Source organism: Actinia tenebrosa, unplaced genomic scaffold (genome assembly GCF_029948245.1).
Source record: "Actinia tenebrosa isolate PJP-AT-01 unplaced genomic scaffold, QUT_ActTen_1.0 PGA_scaffold15__27_contigs__length_11533743, whole genome shotgun sequence".
Lineage (NCBI taxonomy): Eukaryota > Metazoa > Cnidaria > Anthozoa > Actiniaria > Actiniidae > Actinia > Actinia tenebrosa.
The window spans coordinates 10,005,097-10,028,393 of NW_028292575.1; the positions used below are offsets into that span (position 1 = coordinate 10,005,097).

General features: G+C 43.5%; 1 protein-coding gene across 3 annotated transcripts; it reads right to left on the minus strand.

The window, feature by feature from the left end:
• Positions 1–17,232: 17,232 nt before the first annotated feature.
• Positions 17,233–23,242, minus strand: LOC116287934 (uncharacterized). 3 transcript variants are annotated; one of them, XM_089030154.1, is made up of 5 exons: positions 23,162–23,242; positions 19,083–19,162; positions 18,508–18,551; positions 18,266–18,379; positions 17,233–17,764 (listed from the first exon to the last, which is right to left on the minus strand). In XM_089030154.1, exons 1-5 carry the CDS (start codon positions 23,234–23,236, stop codon positions 17,592–17,594), a joined length of 486 nt encoding a protein of 161 aa, XP_088886280.1. In that variant the 5' UTR covers positions 23,237–23,242; the 3' UTR covers positions 17,233–17,591. The 3 variants fall into 3 exon arrangements, with proteins under 3 accessions (XP_088886280.1, XP_031550500.1, XP_088886281.1); XM_031694640.2 differs by having other exon boundaries at positions 18,456–18,551; XM_089030155.1 differs by having other exon boundaries at positions 17,538–17,764; positions 18,243–18,379.
• Positions 23,243–23,297: the final 55 nt, after the last annotated feature.

The following is a 23,297-nucleotide window of genomic DNA, read 5'->3' on the forward strand; positions in this document are numbered from 1 at the left end:
AAGGAGTCGCCACTTGCAGACTTAATCCACGAGAATTCTATTTGGCTAATGGATTCGGAAGGAAGTCAGTTTATGACGCAAGACGGTACTCTTTACCGCCCCGAAGTTGAACATCAGCGCATTCAAAGCGCGTGTGAGACCCTGGGAGAAGACTTTTCAGACGAAGTGCTTAGCTCCCGTAGCTTGGACTTCCTGGCTGCCAAGAAGAGAAACGGCTGGAAACCCACGCCGAAAGAGTTCGGAGACATAGCTAAAGCGTGCGTAGAACACGGCCACGGAGGCCTATGGAACATGGAATACGACGAAGACGAATACGTGTCGCTGGATATGAAGCACTGCTACCCCGCCAGTTTCAAAGGCCTTGGTGACTGTAAGGAATACTATGACCGCTACGGACATCCAGACTCGCAGTTCTTCCGCGTTGCGTTGGATGGTTGCTACGATGCGCCAGCAACGGGATTCGTCAGGTTAACCAGCTGGAAGCTCGCAAAAGACTTGCATCCGATAATCTACGCGTGGTATGGAAAGCACTTACAGGAAAAGGAATGGATACCCGTACCTTTACTGAAGTTTTTCGAAGAGCGCAAGCTGCTTACCTACACGGCGCATGAAGCCATACTTTGCCACAGCGCCTTTACCAAATGGCTGCCGGAGCACAACCCAACCGCCAGAATCGTCATAGGAAAGTTCACCCAAGGCGCAAAAGAAGGCGAGAAACATATGCAGCGGCGTTTGATAACGGACGACGGCGAACTAAGTTTCCTCATAAAGCGCGCCCATGACCAAGGAACGATGGTGTCCGTGGAGAAGTGGGACTATTTCATAGAAGCCGAGCAAAAAGAACGCAAATGGAATGCTTTGTGTTACTACCAAGATCATCGACCGCAGTATTACCATCTGCGTGCCAGCATGCTTGCCTACGCGCACATCAACCTTCTCGCGATGCTCCTGCGGTTTGACAAAGAAGATATCCCCCGCGTAGCCACGGATTCCTTGTACGTGAAACCGCACGTGTTGGAAAAGATGAAGGAATTCTATACAGCCGACGAACTCGCAGAAAGTGGTCAGTGGCGCGTCAAAGACGAGGAGATTAAAGCTTGGAGAGGCCGCGTAGAATACCACGGAGAACACACCCGCGGTTCCACGACGCCTACCAAAGAGCCTCTACCTTCAGTTGCCGACCCCATTTCCTACCAACGCTTCTCTTACCTTTACGGTACGGGAGGCAGCGGTAAGACGACGCGTGTGTTAGAACTCTTTCCGGCCTTAAAAGTGCTAACGCCAACGCATCGTTTGGAAAGAGAACTCTGCGAAATGGGTTACGACGCGCAGACCTACCACAGCTTCTTCCGTTGGAATGGTCAAAAGTGGGTACCTGAAGCTATCCACGACATACCTCCGGTGATACTTTGGGATGAGATTTGCACCGTGCCTTTGGAAATCCTGCAGGAGTTCGTAGACTTCCTCCGCGGAAAGTGCCAAGTAATATTCGCCGGAGATCCATGCCAGCCTCCTCCAATAGCTGGAGAGATGCCCCACGAATGGCTGAAAGATTTCGTAGACCATGCGGAGGAAATTAACACCGACTACCGCAGCAAGGATCAAGTAAGAAACCTGAAAGCAGAACTTCGGGGCCTTAGTGACGCCGACCAATGCAAGACGCTGCGCAAACGCATACGAGCGAAGTCCTACGAAGACTTCCTTTACACGTGGCATCCAAAGGATCTGGTGCTGAGCAGCAAACGCGCAGCACAGTCTCGCATACAAAAGGATTTGTTAAATATACACCGAGAGCGCTTCCCTACGCATCCCGTACCTGTTTGCTACAAACCCCACGACACCCGTATGCAGCGCCGCGACGTCTGGGTACCTGGTACCGACATCCAACTGCAAAATGCGGTAACGCATGATAAAGCCTGGGTGCCTATAGAAAAGGTGGAAAAAATAACCTCCCATCCAGACTGGCGCTTAGGTTACTGCATGACAGTCCACAGCGCGCAGGGGCTTACCATAAAAGAAACGCTGTGGATCATAGACCAGCGGCTGTGTTGGAGCAACCTTATCTACACCGCCGTAAGCCGCGTGGAGTACGCCAAACAGTTAAAAAGAGCCTGGGGGCCGCAACTGCGTTACGACCGCACGCCGGAAGACGTAGCAAAGGAGAACATTGCCAAGAAACTCCTTCGCTACAAGCGGCACGACGAAGAAAAAAATATGACGTTCGACCTATGCGTGGACGACTTCTATAAGAAAGGCGCCCGCTGCGCAAAGTGTACCATACCTCTACTATGGAGGTTTGACCCAAATGACGATCAGCAGTTCTCCGTGGATCGTATCAACAACAAGCGCGGGCATTGCAGAGGCAACGTAAGACTGACATGCCTAGAGTGTAATCGGGCGCGTGGAGCAGCACTACTCTGAGTCTTTGGGGACTATGAGCAGTTCTTCCTTGACAAATCCACGACTTGGGCCATCTAGGTAATACAACACGGGTTGCCCTTCCTTGGTGACGGACTTCGAGATCTCATACGTTTCCAGGGACCAGTTAGGATCCGTGGCTCTCTTACTGCCACCTTCGAGTTCCCCCGGCTGATAGAGGTATCTGACCACTATGTCGCGGGGTAGCTTTGTTTCCTTCAGTCCGACCGCCCTCGAACTTCTGACGTAGGACTTGTGTTCCACGTGTTTATTTTTTATGGCATCCTTGGGTTTCATTCCCGTAGCCCTGGCCGCCTCGTTGTTCAAAGCCGCGACGACCTGGGGGAGCCTCTGAGTCCATTCCCTGTTGCGTTTGGACGGATCTTCCAGCTCTTTCCAATACTGGTACCCAAAGAGACGCTCGGCCAGGGTCTTATTGAATCTTTCAACAATGCTCTGACCCCTGTGGTACTCAGCTTCGGCTCTCCTAATCTTAGTGTCGTGGTCTTTCAGGGTCTTAGTAACCACGCCCAAGAACTCTGTCCCCGCATCCACTTGCAGCAGCTTGGGCCATTTCAAGACGCGCTTATAAATCCTACCTAGGGCTTCTGCGACTTCCCCAGAATCCTTGCTGGTTATGGGTTCGGCGTCCTTGTATCTGCTAGCGATATCAACTACGGTCAAAGCGTACCTATAGGTCTTTCTTCTCACCTTGTCATGTGGTAAGAAAAGCAAGTCCGCCTGATGAACTTCATTGGGGGTATTTACGGTGAAGCTGGGCCTGGGAACGTACTTAGGCACGGGAAGATAAACCTGCCAGAGGGTTTGTTTTCTTAGCCAGTTCTTAGCCGTTTCTTCTGATACCCTGGCCGCGGCCGCGAGTTTCTTGATAGCTGACGCTTCTCTCCAATAGCCTTCAGGCCCATAGTAAATCCTTTTAAGTTTGTCCTCTACGCGGCCCATTATATGAATTCCAAAACAAGATTGATCTTGCGTTCCGTTGAAATCCACCGTCTTTCCGTCCACTTTAATGGTGATGTTTATGCTTTCTACCAAATTAGACAAGTCATAGCTCAAAGAAATGGGAGTGTATTCTACTGGGTCAAATGGATTACCTTTGGGTAGAAACTTGGACATAAGAGAAGACTTTTCTCCATTGTTGTAACTATGGACCAAGTCGCAATAGACTTCGTAAGAGGATGCGACTTTCCATTTCACAGGTATGGCTGTGTCGGTAATTGTCTTGCCTGAGGCACATAATAAAGATCCCAATGGGTCAGACTTTCCAAAAGTTACTGAATAGTTTGGCATATTATGTTTGAGGGTCATTTCGTGCGGCAATCCCGTGGTGAGAGTATAACCGCGCTTGGCGAGCTCCTTAGCAAGGGTGATTGGCGTGTAATGTCCATCGGGTAGCATTTCGCCTTGATATTTGTTAGGCGCCTTAAGTACGGTGACCAAGGCATTGACTAAATTATACCAAGAATTGTACAAAGAACAACTAACCAGCCTAACCTTATGGGCTTTGATGGGGGGATTCAAATAAGTGGTAAAGTCATTCTTGTCGCTTTCCAAAAAGACAATCATATATTTCAGGAAACACAGTTTCCTTCGTTAGACTAAATACGCCAAAGCCACGCCTCCGGCCAGCCCTGCGACTCCCACGAAGACCAACTCATTGTCTTTTTGTTTCTTAGAAGGCTGGTAGTAATTCTTGAACTGGGGCTTTTTCAATCCCATCGATGCCGCGGGGTGTGCTTGCGCATAGAGCTTAAAGGCGTAGTCTGTGTTTTCGAAGTTCTTATCCGCCTGCATTTTGTCTTGGTAGTTCTTGTCCAACCAATCCCTGTAAGCTTGTCTTTTTTCATTCCAAGCTGCCACGTCCCGCTGATATTTCTCCAGCGCCAAGTCGTGTCTCTTCCTTTCGGCTTCGAGACTACTTCCGCCAGTTGCTGCCTTTTCTATGTACTTAGCCGCGTAATTGGCGCCAGTAAATGCTAAAGCAGCAATTAGTGAACCTCCTATCATAGCAGCCATTTATATATCAGACAATAAATTGCCTTCTAAAAGTGAGCTACGCTCACTGAGGGATGTACTTTTCCTTACGTAGGTAATCCTTTACCATGATAGCCCCGCCTACGGCAGCGGTCATCTTAGCAAAATTTGCAAAGCTCTTGCTTGGGTCTTCAGTAAAGTCTTCTTTGAGCACTTTCTTACCTACCCAACCAATACCCGCAACGATGGAAGTAATAATAGCTGCTTCTTCAACAGTTTTCAATAACGCGGTTGACATTATATTACAAAGCGAGAAGGTTATTACTCCATTTCAGGGATCTTACTTTTTCTAGCAGCTGGTTCCACAGGTGCGTGCACGGGCGCGTGATATGTTGGTGGTTCTACCTTTTTCGTTGCCCGCCATTGTAAGTAAAGGCTGCCTGCAGCTATGATGACTCCTAACGCACCGATGACGTACCCAGGATTAATAAAGGATTCCTCTTCTCTTTCCTCCACCTTTTCTTCTTTTTTGGCTTTGTTCTTCCTGTTCATCTCCGCGAGCTTCTTCCCCGCGGCAACTCTGCCTGGGGATTTAGCCTTGGTGATTCGTTGCTCCTCTTGGGGCTGCTCTACCTTCGACTCTGGTTCCATTTATATCTAAGGACTTGAAGGACTTGATAAGTAACTTAATAGGACCTGAGCAAGTACTTAAGGACGACTTGACTAAGTACTTGAGGACGACTTGAGTAAGTACTTAAGGACGACTTGACTAAGTACTTGAGGCGACCTGGGTAATTCCTGAGGACGACTTGACTAAGTGATCAGGTACCTCAGCAAGTGCCGCCTGGAAGACCTTTTCGACTTCTCTGTCCTTCTTGAAGTCTTTCCAAGATGTCGTAAGTTCCTTCAAGTCGACGTGCTGAGCTACGTGAAGTGCCGCAGAGGCGACTGCCATTAACTTACCGCACTTCAAGGACAACCACCCACAGGTTATCTTAAGTTCTTGGGCGATGACATAGTCCTCGCTAATGTCCTTCCGTAGTTGCTCCACGTCGTCTATGGGCAGCGCAAGTCCAAGTAATTTAGTCGCGAACTTAATGGCTGAGTCTGCTACGGCGTCCGTGGTCTTACTTGCAAGGGCAGCCTCATACCTTTTATGGAACTTCTTAACCTCCTCTTCTGACAACTTATTAACCTGCTCATGGGTAAGTTCCTTGCCTATCATTTCTTTGCACTTCCCAGAAGACACAAGGATGTTGAGTTGTTCCTTGAGGTTACTTTCATCTAACTGCGTGGGGACTTCATCTAAGAGCTGCTCAATGTCCATATACATTAGGAATCATAGATTCCAACCGTGTAGGGAAACCTCAAAGAGAAGATCATCTTGGAATGTTGGTGCGTTTTTAGGTGCCGCATGTATTCGTGTAACTGTTCCTTGGATATCTCACCGCCGTAGTCGCTTAAGATGGTTTCCAGGTCTGACTTGCTCGGAGTATAAAATACGACAAGCGATCCTATGTTTTCCCTGAAGGGCTTAGAGACGCTGGTAAGCTGCTGGGAAAGCAACCAAACGCTGATATTGTCATGCCTACCGCTGAAGGCGAGTTTAACGAGCTCGGAAGTGCGTCTTTTTACGTCGTCCCCACAGGCAATGTCATCCAATATGAGTAAAGTCTGTGTATCTTTAGGGAATTGCTTATGCCAGAACTTCAAATGGCTGGATAACTCGTTAGGGTCTAAGATATCTACGAAGAAGTCGTCGTCTTTCACTCCTATGCCCGTCCAGGTGCGGTTATTCACGTAGGTGGGGCATAATAGCACGATGTAGTCGAAGCGGTATCTAAAGGGTCCTAATAGCTGCTCCACGACGAATTGGGTCTTTCCGCAGCCGGTGGGTCCTACTATCAGAGCGTTACAAGGCATGTGATCTGGGTTCATTTATATTTAAACTTATTCGCTAAAATATATGGAGCCAGTGGAAGCAGTGCAAAGAATTGTCGCCGACGCAAAAGATAAAAAAGACACCATAGAAATGCAAAGGGAGGAGATCGATCGGCTGAAAGAGCGCGTGCAGGAGTTGTACGATGAAATGTGCGGTCTGAAGCGTGCAGAACGGTTTGGCGCGCTGATAACGATGGCAACGTGGGCTAAGGAGTCCGTTAAGGACTTCATGCGATATCCCCCGTAGAATGTTGACGTTTAGGTTAAATCTTTGTTAAGGATGCCTGGAAACTATTTCAAAGAGTGTCTCAGAATATTGACGTTTAGGTTAAATCTTTGTTAAGGATGTTAAATGGAGGCTAAGATATTGTTAAGTATATATGGACTGCTTGTTGTGTAAGAAGGTGTTCAGCACCAAACAAAGACTTCAATACCACGTTCGTCGCGGCGTTTGTACAAAGAAACCCCTTAGCCGCGCTTGTAAGGATTGCGGTAAGGAATTCAGCACCGTTCAAAAGATGCAACAACATCAGGATAAACGCATTTGTGGGCTTTGTAAGGACTGTAATAAGGAATTCCACAACCCCTTCGAAATGCAGCAGCATCTGAAAAGGGGCGTCTGTAATCGAACCAGACAGTGTAGTTTCTGTAATAAGATACTTAGTAGTCGTCAACGTTTACAGACGCACCGGAGAACGCATGAAGTGAATTATAGGTTTCTCTCCCGCGCTTACGACTTGGAAGGCGTGGATTGCTACCAATGTGCGGATTTGATGTGTCGCTGCCCGCATAAAGAGGATTACTTAAGGAATCGCATAGATTACCATAAGAAGATAGTCCGTACTTTCCCCTCTTTTGAACGCGCCGAAGGCGTTCCGTGGACTAAAAGGGAGTATTGGAGGCAGGAGTGCGATCGTTGTGGTTGTGTTAGAGAAGAGGAACATATCTTCAACTGTCTTAACAAAGATTTAACCTAAACGTCAACATTCTGAGACACTCTTTGGAATAGTATCCTTAACAAAGATTTAACCTTATTGTCAACATTCTAAGACACTCTTTGGAATATATGATACGCAATAGCATTTCTTGGGGCCTTTAATAGTAAAGCAGGGTTTGTGCAAAGAGTCTCAAATCCTGATCTTATTTTTCTTGTTGTTTGTTAGGGATCAACAATACCTCAACAAATCAACAATAAAAATAAGGACCCCTTTTAAAGGAGGTTGCAGGATAATGAATAAGAATAGGAACCCTTTTGAAAGAAGAGCGGTTCTTGTGTCCCAAGAGATGTCGTAGCAAAGTACGACTTGCGCAAAGAGTCTCAAATCCCATTCTTATTTTTCTTGTTGTTTGTTAAGTATCATCAACATTTAACAAAACAACAATAAAAATAAGGACCCCTTTTAAAGGTATATGCTAGCCTACGCAGCCGCATTCTTTGGAGGATTCCTAATCGCCCTTTCAATATATGGACTGTATTACATGCGAACTACCAAGCGACTGCATAATCCCTGAAACCCCCGCAATTCGTGAGGAGAAAAAATACACCTGCCTTCATTGTGGCAAGGTATTCCCCGAAGGATCCTTTGTGGGGCATTGGTGCTCCGCGGATCCTAAAGCGCAGCGGACTTTAGCAGACGCGCTAGTAAGCTGAGGAACGAAGCTTAGCTATGCAGAGGACTCTCGGGCTCATACTTCACCACGTCAAATACCCACCTGCCATCCTTTTTACCATGACTCATAACATGGGTAACGTCCTGCCCTTCGATGGCGTACCTTATTCTATCGGGCGCCCAAAGGGTGTATATTCTTTTTTTATTCTTTAAGACCAAACGCAGGCGGTCCAAGTCTTCAAAGACCACGTAATTCTTTATCTCGTAGATTTCCCCCACCGCCAAATCGCGCCAGTGCGTTTGTATGAACTTTAACTCGTTAAATTTATCCTTATCCATTATACCTATGGAATATTCTCAAATGCGTTGCCAGAGTCTGCGCGCTTTTAAATCGCTTGCAGCACCACCTACATGGCAGGCGAATTCCTTGTGCATACTCCGTGATCTCCCTGCAAATGACATCGTAGTCGCTGCTAATCATTACCTTATAACCGTTTTCTTCATACCTCTGTAAGAGGCGGCGTTGATCCTCGGATAATACCCCGTTGCCTTTTGGAGTCTTCAGCTCGATGCAGAAACCGCGGTAATGGGTGTGCGCATTCAGGATGAGCAGGTCGGGTTGCCCTCGCTGATATCCTTTCTGCCAGCACTTTATGCGTTTACCGTCGCCGTCCTGCAGTTCGCCTAGACCAGGGGTCACGAGCATTTGGGGGTAAAACCTGCGGATGTAGTCCACCACCTTTTTATGCAGGTCAAATTCATTTTCTATTTTGAATACCAACTTGTTTGGACCGTCAAACCGCCTTTCGATCTCGTATTTACCTGTTTTCCTTAGCGTAGGGAGAACGTCGCCCAACACCCATTTCCTGAACTCCTTGGCTGCGGACTTTTCAGATCCAAATATTAACTCGTAAAGGCCCATTTCTGTTACGTAAACGGAATGCGGTTGCGCATTAAGGGTGTCGGCCAGATTGACACCCTTTATGTGCCTCAAAGTTACCTTGTTTTCCTCTGAGACGTGTGCTCTAGCTGCGTCCCTAGAGTTAACGTAGCCCAACGCCAAAGCCACCTCCTTTGCTTTGAAGTACAGTTTGTCGCCTTGCACTATGCATTGCAGTTTGGTTTCGTTGTTTCGAAATACGCGAAGCATATTATACGTAAGGAATATTTTAATAGGCAACGCTCTTTAGCTGATTCATTTCCACGCTTAGCTGCGCGTCTGAGACCACGAAAATGTACGCGTTTATCTTAGTAGTGTCGCTGGCATGTTTGGTGCGCTTGATCTCCAACGTAATGCCGTCCTGGGTATTTACCAGGCGTAAACCCTGACCATGTAGGTCTTCGTCGTTCGTTGTGCGCATGTCGATCCACAGCGCATACTTATCCTTAAAGAATTCCTTTGGGCCAATTTGGTCGCCAAACTTACGCGCGACTTCCCGGTACATGTCCTCGGGCTTTATCCCTTGTGAGTAAACCTTATTAGGCACTCCGTTAATGCTAACGCCTACGTTAGTGATGTTAGGATTAAAGAACGCCTCAGAGTCACGCAATCCTGCCGTGTATGTCTTTGCGAACAGCAACATTATCCCTGTGAGGCTGCGCCTGGGAAGGTTAATGCTTTGGTTGATGACCTCTTCGACGTTGTTTGTAAAGCTGAACGTCTTGTACATCACGACGTGATCGTAAAGGAAAGCCTTCCCGGCGCTGTATTCCATACCGGCGCTACGTGCGAGGTCTTCGCTGTATACCGTTTCGTACTGCAGCTCTAAGTTAGTAACGGAGTATGGGTGGACGGCTGAGGAACTTACGTCCTTTCCCTGCAGGATGTTTGTAGTGTCTGCTAGGGTTACTTCGAACTGCAGTTCGCTTAGCTGCCTTGGGTAGTATGCACCGTGGTTCGTGATAACTTCGAAATCTAATGGAACGACATATTTAGTACCATAAGCCGTCTTTATTTCGTCTTCTCCTGAGGCGCCAGAGGTTGCGCTTCTTACCTTGCGTATGGCATCACTGGCGATTCCCTGCTCTATCCTTTGCGCGCGGTCAAATGCAGTCAACCATAAGTCTTTGTACGTGGTATACAAATCATACCATTTTAAGTCCAAGAGGGATTCCCCGGCGAACTTTACGCGTATTTTGGAAACGAGGTTTCTACCCACGTTATTGACGACGTAACGCACGTCCGCAGTGTTTGGTTGTATTGCTAGGTCAAACCTTAGCGCCAGGGTGCCAGGAACCAACACTAGGTTATCTGTTAGGCGGGGCACGCCTACGTACAGCGTTTCTCCAGGTTTAGCGCTAGAAGGCGTAAAGGTGACCCGGTGAAAGGTGCGTTCTGCCTTTAGTCCGCCAACCTGCTTAGGTAATGCGTTGGGATTTAACTTTGAGCTTATCATATATAATGGAAGTAGAAGGAACGGATTTTGACCCCCTTACCGAAGAAGGCCAAGTCGACATTAACGATGAAGAATATGAGTCTTTACTTCCTAATGACAACGTAGACGGACGAAGTCTCTTTGAGAAATTAAGGAGTAAGTATGGCAGCAGGGCCCGCGAGGCCTGGCGTTCCTTAAAGGACAAGTGGCAATCGAGGAACCCAGGGAGATCTATTCCGGAGTACTTGGAATTGCAAAACTTGGATTCCACGGACCTAAGAACTGAAATGCTAAGGGGGCTTTTAGACGACGTAAGGGAGAAATTTCCAAATGTGGACTTGGCCCGCCTTAATTTCCAAACCGGAGATAAGGGGCAAATTCAAATCCAGTACCGAGGAAGGGATAAGTGGTATAATCTCTACCAAAGGAGAGACTCCGACAGGCTTACCAGTAACCTCCCAAAAGAAATCAAAGACGCATTAGGAAGGCCTAATTTGGTGGAAAGACTAAGAGAAAACGATGAAAACACCAGCGAAGCCTTTGAAAAGTTCAAGACCCTAATGCAGCGGCAACAAAAAGGCATCGAAGCGATAAGGGAAGTCGAAGGACTAAAGGAAACAATGGAGGAAAGGGAAGCAGAATACATGAGGCAAAACCGACTACTCCTCGATGCTCAAAAAAGAGAACTTGACGACAAAAACCAAAGAATGATAGAAATGAGAGAACAAACAGACAAAGCCCTGCGCGATAGGAACCAAGCCCAAAAAGCCTTCGAGCTCGCCCTGCAAGACCTGGACATGAGCAAGGAAGAAGCCAAAAACTTACAAACTACCATAGCCGGCTCTTTGGAGGAACGCCGGCAGTTGGTTGCCGAAATTAACACCAAGGAAGAACAAATCCGGCAAGGAGATCAGGCTATCGAAGACCTGGAGGGACAAATAGAGCGGCAGCAGGAAATAATCAATGACCAAACTCGTCCCGAAGAGGAAAGGGAGGCAGCACAAAGGGAATTAGAAGCCCTTCAGGAAAGAGTCGCGGAATTACAAGCGCAAAAGGACAACCTGGAAAGAGAATTGGGACTTACCACCAAGGAAAAGGTAAAAAGAGCCCTTTTGAAGTATGGTCTTCCGCTGGCATTTGCGGTCGCTATTTCGAGCGTAGTAGGCGTGATCTTGTCCGCGCTTAAGGCTACAGGCGCGGGCGTAAAGAAATTAGGCAATGGGCTGACGGACTTGGGAAAAAAGATGGCAGCCGGTCTTCCTGGGCTGCTGGGTTCGGTTGTTTCCTTGGCACTTAGGGCCGGCGGAGAACTGCTAAAGTTTGTGGGCAACAACATTTGGATCTTGGTCGTCGCTATTGGGGTGGTACTCCTGAAGAAGATGAAGGGTTAATCTTATCCTTGTGTATTACTGGTGGCTTATCGTCGTCGGGCGCCCGAGGCATCCTCGACTGGGGATAAGTAAAGATAGTATTCGCGCCGCCTTGATAATGCGGAACTAGCGGCAGCACACTCATGGTGCTAATGGGCTTATGATTCCAAATAGCATCCGTTGGAGGATCTTTTGACGGGGCGGCATTTATCCGAAGGTAGGCAACGTCGTTGGGAAGAACCTGAAGCTTCGCATATTAGCAATTGGCTATCATGTGAAAAGTTACCGGCGTTAAGTCTTCTGTGCTTAACGGTGGGGGCTCCGACGAGAAATGAGCTGGGTTCCTATTATTATCTTTTTTTCTGTAGGGTAGTAATGGGTGGTTATCCTCATCGACGATCCTAAACCCGACATTACACGAATACCCCGTCGAAATGCTAATGGTACACATGATCAATCCCAGGCCCCCAACCTTCACCCACAGCCCGGTGTCATGCCAATGCTGTTCTAAGTAGTCCTTCTCCTCCAAAAAATGTAGAAACCAATCTTCCTTCGCGTGTGGGTTCATATATTTCAAGAATCAAAGATCCTCCTAAAGGCTCACCACCGTAAGAGTGCTAATGGTCTTGTGATTATAAACCGTATCTCTCTGATTTTCTATACTATTTATGCAAACGCTCCCGGTGTCATCTACGCGCATTTGCAGCTTTACCTTCCCATGGCAATCGGCGACCATGTGGAAAGTCCAAACCGAGATGTTTTCGGCGCTGGCTGGGTTGGGCTCTACGGAGAAATGCGCAGGCTCCCTGTTGTTTGTCTTATTTCTCATAGGCTGCAGTACGCCATTCTCATCCAGGAACCTAAAGCCGACGTTGGCATGGCTGCTCGTACCAATGCAAATACTGCATATTATCAGCTTCTTTCCTGAGTAGTTCAGATCCACGGACATCCCGGCGACATCAACCCAAGATGCCTGGGTGTATTTTTTCTCGCCTGTGTAAGTCGTATAAACACAATCTACTCCAGCTACGTAGGGGTTGTTCATCGCCATATATAATAGCTCAGACCAACGCCTGCGGCGGCTAAGCCGGCTTTTAGTAAGTCGTGGTCATATTCCTCGGTAACCTTTACTGGTTCCTTTGGTGGCTTTTCTACATACACCTTTTTTAATGGTTTTTCTGCGTGTTCCTTTTTTGGTTTCTCTACGAAGTGAGGAATGCCCTTGGTCATGTCAGAGTTCACGTCATTCACCCCAAACTTCATGTCTTTGGTTGCTCGCTGCAGTTTGTTGTTATAACCCACAACGGAACCAGTATTTATAGATAAATTACTAGGCATTAACCAACAACCCGGGGCTACTGCATAGTCCAACCTTGCCTTAGAATTTTGTATAGCTAGTTGGTAACGCTGTACGCCCTTGCTAATGTCGCCCTCCAAGATCGAACTTTCGAATAAGACCAAGGCTTCGGCTCGCGTTTCTTCCGCGGCGCCGGTATTTCCAATTATACTTGATCGGGTATTTACTTGGGCTCCAAGGATAGAATACACGTAAGCTTCTATGCTGCGATTCAAACGAGCAAGGCCGGCTTTGGTTAACCCTTTACCTTCTGGGGGTATGAAATTAAGATATTGCTTCGTTTGCTCGTCGTTGGTAATCTTGATAATCAGCGGGTTAGCCCCGGCATACTTACCACCCTCGTCTTTGAACAAAGGTCCATCGCGGACTTCCTTAGTGGTCTTAGCGTTTGGTTCAAAGAAGGTGCTACTGTCGTGAGTTTCCTTATGATATCCCGTGTTCCACCGTAGCCGCAATGCATGAACTTCCTTATCACTTAGCACATGCCCGCCAATCCCCCAATAAGCCCAAATGTGCCCCAAACCATTGTTAGCACCCGCGGTACACCTGAAATCCTTCCCTACAACACCGAACTCCTTACAAAGCCTGTTATAGGCCGGAACGTCGTATTTGTTATCTCTTGGATAGAACGCAGCATCTCCTGGTAATGCAGTAACGCCCATCTCATGCAGTATTCTTCTAACCGTGAAGTGAAAATGAAACATAAATATTGAATTCTTCATCAAGTTTGCACTTACACCACAGCCGCTAGTGGCACACCAAACCGCAAAGTTCAACTGCTGCGGCCAATAACGCATATTAGGAGCGCTTAACCATTCATGAGATTCCTTAGCGGTGGTATGAACAATGGGAACGTTTTTGAAGATATCTCGCACCTTTAACGGAAAGGAATGGTTGTTAGAGATCCGCATGTTCAACGTTAGGTCCAAGCTTGGATGTTCATTAAACGCAACTGCGGGTATCGGATAAGTACTGGTACCAAGCAATAATTCCTTTGACCAACCTTGTACGGGTTTAGGCTTAGGCGTTACCGTGGGATGCTGCACAGATACCGTAGGCGTGGAATACTGCAGCTGATTGTCTATTTGCCCCACCAGCGTTGGCTCCAAGTCCGCATTGCTGTACATTTTGGAGCCTTTAAAGTAAATCCCATCGGGCCTTCTTTCGAACTTACTGGGGTCTGCATGCGGAAACATCTTCCTAAAGGCCCTCCAATTCCAGTAATCCCTGTTGTCGTGATGTGGCTGCTCCTCAATATCATTCCCAAAAGCGTCATACATTAGTATATATAATGGATGTTATACCATCAGCACCTTCACTTTATCCTGAACTTCCTAAGGAACCTAACGAATTAAACGCAGAAAACTTTCGTCTGAATAAAGCAAATTTAATCCTGGCTTACTTGGAAGGACAAGCAAAACACTACGAAAAAGTCCGAAAAAAGTACGTCAGAGCCCGGAGTACGCTACATAAGATTTCGATAACTTTAGGGTCCATATCTGTTGTGTTAACGGGCTCCGGCGTTGCTACTTCGCTTACTGGACCGGGAATAATCGTTGGAGTTCCTTTGGCCGGCGTTGGGGCAGCCTGTGGTATTATTTCGGCTGTTGCTACGGGCATTATGAAACAGTTGTCAAGCAAAATATCCAAGCATGACACAACAATAGCTCTGTCAAGGGCTAAAGTAAATACAATTACCGATCTTGTCTCAAAGGCTTTGCGTGACAGAAAGATAGACGACGTTGAATTCTCGCTTATCTTAGCCGAAGAGGAAAAGTACGAGAAATTAAAGTCGGACATAAGGAATAAAAAAACAGTCATAAAAGATCTTTCCGAGGAATCTCGCAAAAAGATCTACCAAGAAGCGAAAGAAGAGCTTCAAAGAAAGCTTGCTCAGTAAACATCTGCTTCGAAAAAAGCAAGACAGGATTTTGCTTACATATTGAACGCCGGCTGTCTGGTTCATACGTAAATTAGTTTCACAAAATATTACACAGCCTGCATCGTTTTCACAAAACATTACACAGCCTGCATCGTTTTCACAAAATATTACACAGATGTGAAAAAACTTGTGTAAAATCATCGCCTGGGAATCCATCCTAACAGGGGGTGGTCGGGGTCTATTTTGTAAAATATTTCGTAAATTACGTCAGGGTAATAAGGAATATCCTTATCCAGCCGACAAAACATCCACTCGGCTCTGCTCATATCAGAAACCTCAGGAATAGACTTACCGGTAATTTCAGACAAAAGATAGGGAATAGCTTTGTAATATTTCCCTAATTTTAGTCTTTTCAACGTTTTCCTTAGACTTTGCGGGGTTGGCTCTTCTAAGTGGTCTACGATTTTCTTCTTTACCTTGTTGTCTAAATATACCGGTCGATAACCTTGGATATGACTCATCCAGTCCCTAAAGTATTTTATTCTTTTGTATGGGGTTTTTTTTACGACCTCCGTTGGCATAATATTGCTCTCTGGTGGCACTTGGTACGGCATTACGAATATTCTTACCACACTCGTAACACTGTGCGGAGGTGTCGTCTTCTATTTGCATTTTCTTACCACAACACCAGAAACCTTTGGGCTTGGGTATGCACACCCTCGCAGTTAAACACCCAACGCAGAAACCATTTACAAACTCTTTACATTCATGCATCGTATATCCAACAAATATTTTAAACAAAATATCTGCCTACGGGTTGGGTACGGGTAAAGTGGACAAATCGGATATTTGCCTAAAAGTCCGTAGAGTTGGCTCGAATAATTCCCGAGGGGGCCCCCGTTACGTGGGGGCAGGTAATCCCCGGCGTATTCCGAACAGTAATCGCGAGTCCCCCTACCTGCTGCTCGTGTAAGTGTGGTATTTCGTACCCTAAAAATCTAGATATTGAGAGTGTTGAAGACAACGAGTTTATTAGAAGTCCATTAAAGATGAGCCAGAGGGATCCACTCATGCCTGCCAGGATCTATGAAAATAATGACACTTATTGTAATCAAAGAGTTGGAAACTAACGAAACAAGACACTTTAGTTTCATTGTCATCTCGTCAACATCATCGGCTAGTTCAGTTAGAAGTGCTTCAAACACATGCAAATATCATTACAAGTGCAGTAAAGAACAATGAGACAATAGTTTAAATCTAGATGCAGTCGGTTGCTTATTGAATACGGCGAAGCTCGAGATTAATGGCCGCGTGAATACCACGAGATCTAGGAATTTCCACACCTCTCTCCGCCCTCTTCCCTCTAGTCTTTGGAAATAAAAATCCGACAAAACCCTAAGTTTGAAAGTATCTAAGCAAAAGCAAGGTTTTATAAAGCAAAAGGTCAAAATTCCCCATCAGTCATAATCTGACGCTTTTTTGGACAGCTTATGTGAGGTCAAAGCGGCTCATTTTGGAGAACAAAAAAAACAATTTCAGGCTGCCGGTTTACACGGTACTGGACGCATTTTAACCGAACAAAAATTTGACCTGTACAATAACCGTTTACACGGAACCGTCTCTTTAATCGTATAAAAAAAATCATGACTTCCTGTTTTCACGTAACCGGATCCAAATTTGCACTGTTAGGGGTACGAATTGTTGTTCGGATAGCTCAGTCCGGAACGAGACAACTTTTTGAGCGGTTAAAAATTCGTCCGTTACCGTGTAAACGCAGCTACAATCTCCTGAGAATTGAAAACCTACGTAGTGCTCTATTTTCCAATATTTTTTATTCTCGAAAACTTGATTATTTTTGAACTGTTAATATTTATATCAATTCTAGAAGCCAAATAAAAGCACTTTAGTATCATTATTAGTTAGGTAACCAACGGGTGGTGTACGCCCTTATTGCGTCGTATTTCACGGTTGAAAGTCCAACGGCCCTGGGGACGCGCTAAATTGTTCGATAAGTTGTTTCCACGTTTGCCGGGTACCTGGTTTTCAGCAAGTTCTAACAAATTATTTGCGTAGTAACAAAAAACTGCGTGTAATACGATCCCGATACGTGAAACATGTAAAACAATAGAACACTAGCAATTGTCACAGATTGCTAAAAGATGATAATGAACATGCTTTTAAACATAAACTATATTATAGCGCATGCAGTAAAAACAAAGTTGATGCTGACATGACGAATAGTAGCTATTTAGTGACTAATAGTTTCTATCACTCATCCAGAACATTCTTTACACGAGACACAAATGGTTTTTATTTCATAGTTTTGCTGCATGCGCTCGGTCTAGCAGCATTTATTGATTTCCTTTAAACATCCTACGTGACTAGTACGACAAAGGGCTTAAAGAATCGTAAATTACATGTATGTAGTCTGACAAAAAGTCGAGCAGAAATGTAAAAAAGTACAGACATGACGTTTATTTTATTGCATGATATCCGAGATATCGTTAATGAAAAGATGTTTGTTTTGTTTTAAAATATCAATTCAAATGTCAACAAACATAAATAACGAATTATTTAGTATTCCAAATATTTACTACAATAGTCATTCATGTTTCGTTTTTCGTCGTTTTACACCCTCTTTCTTTATTTTATGGGCCGATAGTTTCTTTGACGGCGCACTAACTTGTGATTTCTTTGTTCTCTTGGATGCTTTGTGATTAAAGCTTTCAGAGTCTTTTCTAGATGTTCTTTTCCTGTGGATTTTATCTGGGGTTCTTGATTTCTTTTTGCTGTCTCTAGCTTTGTTTTTTCTATCCCTTTAAAGAAAACAAGACAAATAACGTTATGACTATTACACGAGAAAACATCAAAGAACATTTGCCTACAGCAGTAATTAACAACAACAACAACAAAAACGTTATCATTTTAGGCGGAGCAAAGCCAAGTACAAACAACTCGCTTTAATGATTCACGAGGGGAGGAATTAATGTGAAGCAGGGGTGGATCCAGGGGAGTGTACTGCTCCGGACACCCCTCTCATGCCGTAATTACTCTTACACTTTTTTGAAGAATGACTCGTGTGAAGGCTCTTAAAAGAAACATTTACGATGCATAATATATCTATATACACTCTTCATTTGGGACAAACCCTTAACCCATTCCTGGATCCGCCCCTGCGAAGGATATTTGAGGAACGAAAACTTAAAACAGTCTCCGGGGCTAAAGTCAGGGATTCGTGGTTCTAGCATTTGCTTTACAAAAATCCTGGGGTACAAACTATATAAGAATATGTACCGAGTAATATTTTTGACTTTTACTTTTTCTCTTTTTTTCTTTTTCTTCGTCTCCTCTTCTCTTCATCACTATGGCTGTCTTTTTCTTTATCTTCAAATTCTTCAGGATAAAGTTCTTTGTATCCATTATGTCCCCACCTTCAAACACACAAACACCATAACTTTGAACAATGATGCTTTTTCCAAAGCTTGTCAACCTGTTTGGTTGTCTTACCTATCAGACAAAGAACTTTCATAACTCGTTAACTCTTTCATCCAGTATGTACCGTTAGTTCTCTCTGAGCATGCATTCTTTCTTGGCGAACTTTTTCTGTTCAACAAAATAAATACAAAACAAGTCACAATTGTTAACACTAAGTAAGTAACCATGATAATTTGGCTGACTCATCTTGAAATCCAAGAATGCACAAAGGACAATTTTTTTTCCTGATTATATTAAAATGATGACACACAAGTCAAAGTGGCACCTTCACTCAACAACACGTGGCCTGATTGAGGCCGGTAAAACTATTAACAAGTGGGGGTATTCAATAATATACCATTGGCAATTAACAAAACACACTCACAAGAATACTTGGTGCTTTCGATTACCTAGCTAATCTTGTGATTTTTAATAGTATAACTCTTGTGAGAGTTAAATACCTTGAGTTGAGGCAATGAGACAGAAAGCCTAAAGGTCGCGTAATCTGTTTATTTGGTACATTGAGTTTGTAAGGAGGCAAAGAATTCCTCATTACAAATTCAATGTTTATATTCAGACAAAGACCTGTTACTAATAACACATTCATTGGAGTTTTCAATCAGCAGGGACTCCATGAATGACAAAGAAAAGCGAGTGTACCTTGCGTCGTTGTGCCTGGTGGAATAGCCACGCTTACTTTTCGCTCGATGAACTCTCCACATGATCTTTTCTTCTTCAATCTTAAAACAAAAATACCTCACTTTGTGAGCTAAATCAGCTCATTCATTTGCATTTTTGAAGGTGTGCGACGGAGTGCGAAACACGCAGACTGCAGACAGCAGACCAGGAAAAAAAATCAAACATAATTGTAGAAAAAAAAAATCTTTTAGACATAATAATCTTGCAAAAACAAAACATTTTTGTAACCTATGTATATGGGTATGTGCCGCCCTATAGGGTATGGTTTTTCGGCTTTTAATTTGCAAGATTATTATGTCTAAAAGCTTTAAGGTGGCTGCCTACTTTTGAACGTTCGATTTGAGCCCACGATGTGCGCGCGCTCAAAAACCGCTGAAAAATCTACAAGATTTTATTGAAGAACCATACGCGTTTTGAGCTTCAACAGGGCAAAACCCTCAAATTTTGCACGGGACTCTATATTTTTTGATAGCTCATTCGAAAAAACTCATAAAAATCTAGGTTATATCAACATTTTAGGAAAATTTTAAATCAGGAACACGTGAAAAAATAGATTTTTGTAGGGTTTTTTGTTCGACTTTATGAGATTTTTTAAGAGCACCGAAACTACAAAATATGACAAATCAATGTATTTCTCTGTCTTTTTGTCGAAAATATCCATGTATTATTGTAGAAGGATTGACTAGCCTTCGTTCGTGCAATCATAGAGTCTGCAAATAACTATTATCTTATGAATCTTAATTTTTTTCTAATCACTTCCGGTGGCGCAATTTTTACTCCAAAAGCTCGTGCGTAGGCTTCCATTAAATGCTGATTATCTCGAAAACGAGCTCGGGACACCCTATTTTTCTTTCCAGATTTGGAATCAGCATTAAATTTCAATTCGGAAAATCGAAGTTTTAAAAAAAGCTTAAATCAATTTCCAAAAGTAGGCAGTCACCTTAACGTCAAATATCTCGTAAACGCCCATATAAATTTCCTTCGAATTTTCTGAACTTTGAGCAAATCATATTTACTCCACTATATAAAGCGCGATTTTAAAACTTTGGTCAAAAAATGGAGAAAAAGAGCAGTATAGCAAAACCACCAACGCTGACTAGCGGCTGAGAGTTAAATGTGATTTTCGTGAAAACTTGTTAATTCGAAAATTCTATCCTTCTCTTTAAACCTGGGAAAGTTTTATTTTCTAATGATTTGTTTGCGTCCGCGTAATTGCGCTTCGAAGTTGAAAGGTAGCGCGCCGAAATTATCCAATCAAGCCACCTTAAGGCGACACTTGAAAAAATATAGATCTAAATACTCAAACCAGTAAGACAGTGGGATTAGGTTGAGTTTGACAAGCCTGCCTTTGTAAGATAGATCTGATTGGTACTTGAGAATACATTTTGTGGCGCGGCGCTGGACACGTTCGAGGAGTAGGATATCCTGCGAGCTTGATTGCGGTGCCCAAACCTGACTGCCATTAAAAAGGATTGAACGCACAAGCGTAATATAAAGCTGAAGTCTGAGAGAAACCCGTACAGAATAAGGACTATTGCGTCTAAGGAAACCCAGAACCTTATTGCATTTAGCAACAACGTAAAGAGATTATAACTTGCTGAAAGTCATCTATAAAGCCATTAACTCAGAGCACTGGCCTAACTACGTTGCACTGGAAGTTCGTAAACCATCAAGAACTTTACGTCAAAGTTCCACCTTGAATTTGGTCAGACCTTTGGAAAAGGGAACTTTTCAAGATATCGCCTCAGAACTGTTCAATAATTTGCCAAATAATATAAAAGACATTTCTAGCTATAGTTCACTTTGTTCTAAAGTGAAAGCAGAGCTAAAGAAGCGATATGACATTACTTGATTTTTATTAATTAATTTATCTTTCACCTGATTGATGGATATTGGTGCTGCGCTGCTGTACCCTGGGCAATTATTGGGTCGTGGCATTTGGGACAGTTTTCTCTTTGTCTGTTGCCCCGAATGTCTCGACCTGGGGTGGTTGTTTGGGGGCGGTGGGCGTAGCCCCAGTATCTTCAGTTTTTGTCCTTTTTATTTATAATAATTGTCTAGCTTAGAATAATCCAATAGTAATTATGTCAATCTTATTTCTTATTATGTCTAATTTATTTTATAGCTTCATAGTTTATCATAATAAAAAGATATAACTAGCTAAAAACTAGTGTGAGCTGCGTCGGTGTTTCTAATGAAACAGTAATGATGAAAAGGTAAATTATACACCGTGAAAAGATGAAAAAACTTACTGACGTTTCGGACGCTAGTCCTTCGTCGGAGTAAGTAGTTTATCGTAAATTTATCTTTGTGTGTATGTTATTGTAAATTAGATAGTTTTATCAATAGGAGAAGAGCCACCTCGTGGATTCTATTGATTAAACCATTATTATTATTATTATTATTATTATTATTATTGTAAACTACGTGGTTATGCCAGCCTAAGTCATGTGAAGTAACAGGGCCGCAACCAGAACTTTTACAGGGAGGGTGCACATCGAATAAAATCGGACCATTAATCGGTTTTTATTACCATTTCATTGGCGTAAGTAGGGATCTTGCAGGGAGGTGCACAGGCATGAACCCTGCAGGCAATGATTTGCACAACCAAAAAAAAGCAGAACCAAAAAAAAAGGAGATGCATGAGCGAACCTTAAGGTTTTATGGGGGGTGCACGTGCACCCTGTGCTCCCCCCTGGTTACGGCCCTGAGTAATAATCCCCAGGTCTTTTTGGGAGCGACTCTCTTTTAAGGCGTGGAAGCCAATGGTGTAAGTACGAGACATTGGATTATGTCTTCTAGATATTTTGGCACCTCGCATTTGGTATTGTTAAAGGTTTCCAGTACACCTCATAAAAGAGAAGTAAGGAGGGGGAGAGGGGGCATCAAAATTGTAGGGGGGTTATGTTATTTTGAGAAAGTGGTTAGGGGGTATCACATATCAAGACACTTGAGTGGTCTTGATTTTTATAAGTGGGAGAACTGGAATCAAACCCCTTACCATAGCAATGCCTTTTATTACTGATGATGGTGGGTACTATCGCTGTGACTATAAATGTGCTAAGTTTCATTGGAATCTGCTTTATAATTGAAGAGTTATTTTCCCTTAAAGTGTATATCAAGGGAAAAAATTCATTTTCGAAATCACTTATATCAGAACAGTGTAGTAGTATGGTTGCAGCATTTTTGCATTTGGAATTTTCTTTTCAGAGATACAAATATTCAAAATATCAAAATGTGATGGCATAAATTCAAGACTAATTTATTATACAAAAATGCTATTGTGTGAAGTACTGCCATTTTTTAAAATTTGCAAATCATCCTGAAACATATGGTTTTGTACACTTTTAGATTATTTCACTTCTCAGAACACTTGTCATAAATTACACTGCAAAATGTAAGCATATTCTGAAATTAACGTCATCTCATTTGCATATCTATGTTTCAAATGTTTGTAACTGAAAAGTGATTACATCTAAAAATACTGCACCATACTAATACATATAAGTGAGTTCGAAAATAATTTTTTTCCTTGACATACACTTTAACAACAAATGACATCATCAGTTGTCTAATTTGCATATTCAATTTTTTAAATATTTGTGGAACAAAAAAATATAAAAAAACGGAAAACCCCATTCTTCCTTATTTACAAAGCACTACTTAATAATAAAAAAATGGATGGGTATTGTTTTAGCTACAGAGGCACTTAACATATATAAGCTTAAAATTCCTTGTAAGCACAATCACTTAAATATTTACACGCATATACACACTTCACTTGCAATATACAATATAATCTATTGCGTAACACATCGTCAAAAGCCGGTGCAAACTCGAAAAAGTCATGTTTATAAGACTTACTTGAGTACGGTAGGTAGTATTTGATAAGGTACAACTATTGCAAAAGTCTAGTTTTTAGTTGAGCTTTTAATATACATTTATTATCATCCGCGAATATTGTTTATTTAAGAGCTATAGACAATAAAAGCAAGGTTTGTTAGTTGATAATGGATACTAGATTAGATATATTGATTTACCTTATTATGAGCATCAGTGTTTCGTATGACATTGTGAAGTAATTTTTTATCAATAAATTTTCGTGCGACCGCCATCTTGGATTTTACTGGGATCTAACAACTCACTTCCTTAGGGCAGGGGAGGGCTGGGCAAGTG

What these genes read in the sequence shown, in the direction of transcription:
- LOC116287934 (XM_031694640.2), bottom strand. Translation starts at nt 23,236, where the DNA reads ATGGCGGTCGCACGAAAATTTATTGATAAAAAATTACTTCACAATGTC. An exon ending in ACACTGATGCTCATAATAAG is followed by an intron (nt 19,163 to 23,161) that starts GTAAATCAATAT and finishes TTTTGTTTTAAG; the next exon opens with ATTGAAGAAGAAAAGATCAT. An exon ending in AAAAGAAAAAAAGAGAAAAA is followed by an intron (nt 17,765 to 18,265) that starts GTAAAAGTCAAA and finishes TTTTCTTTAAAG; the next exon opens with GGATAGAAAAAACAAAGCTA.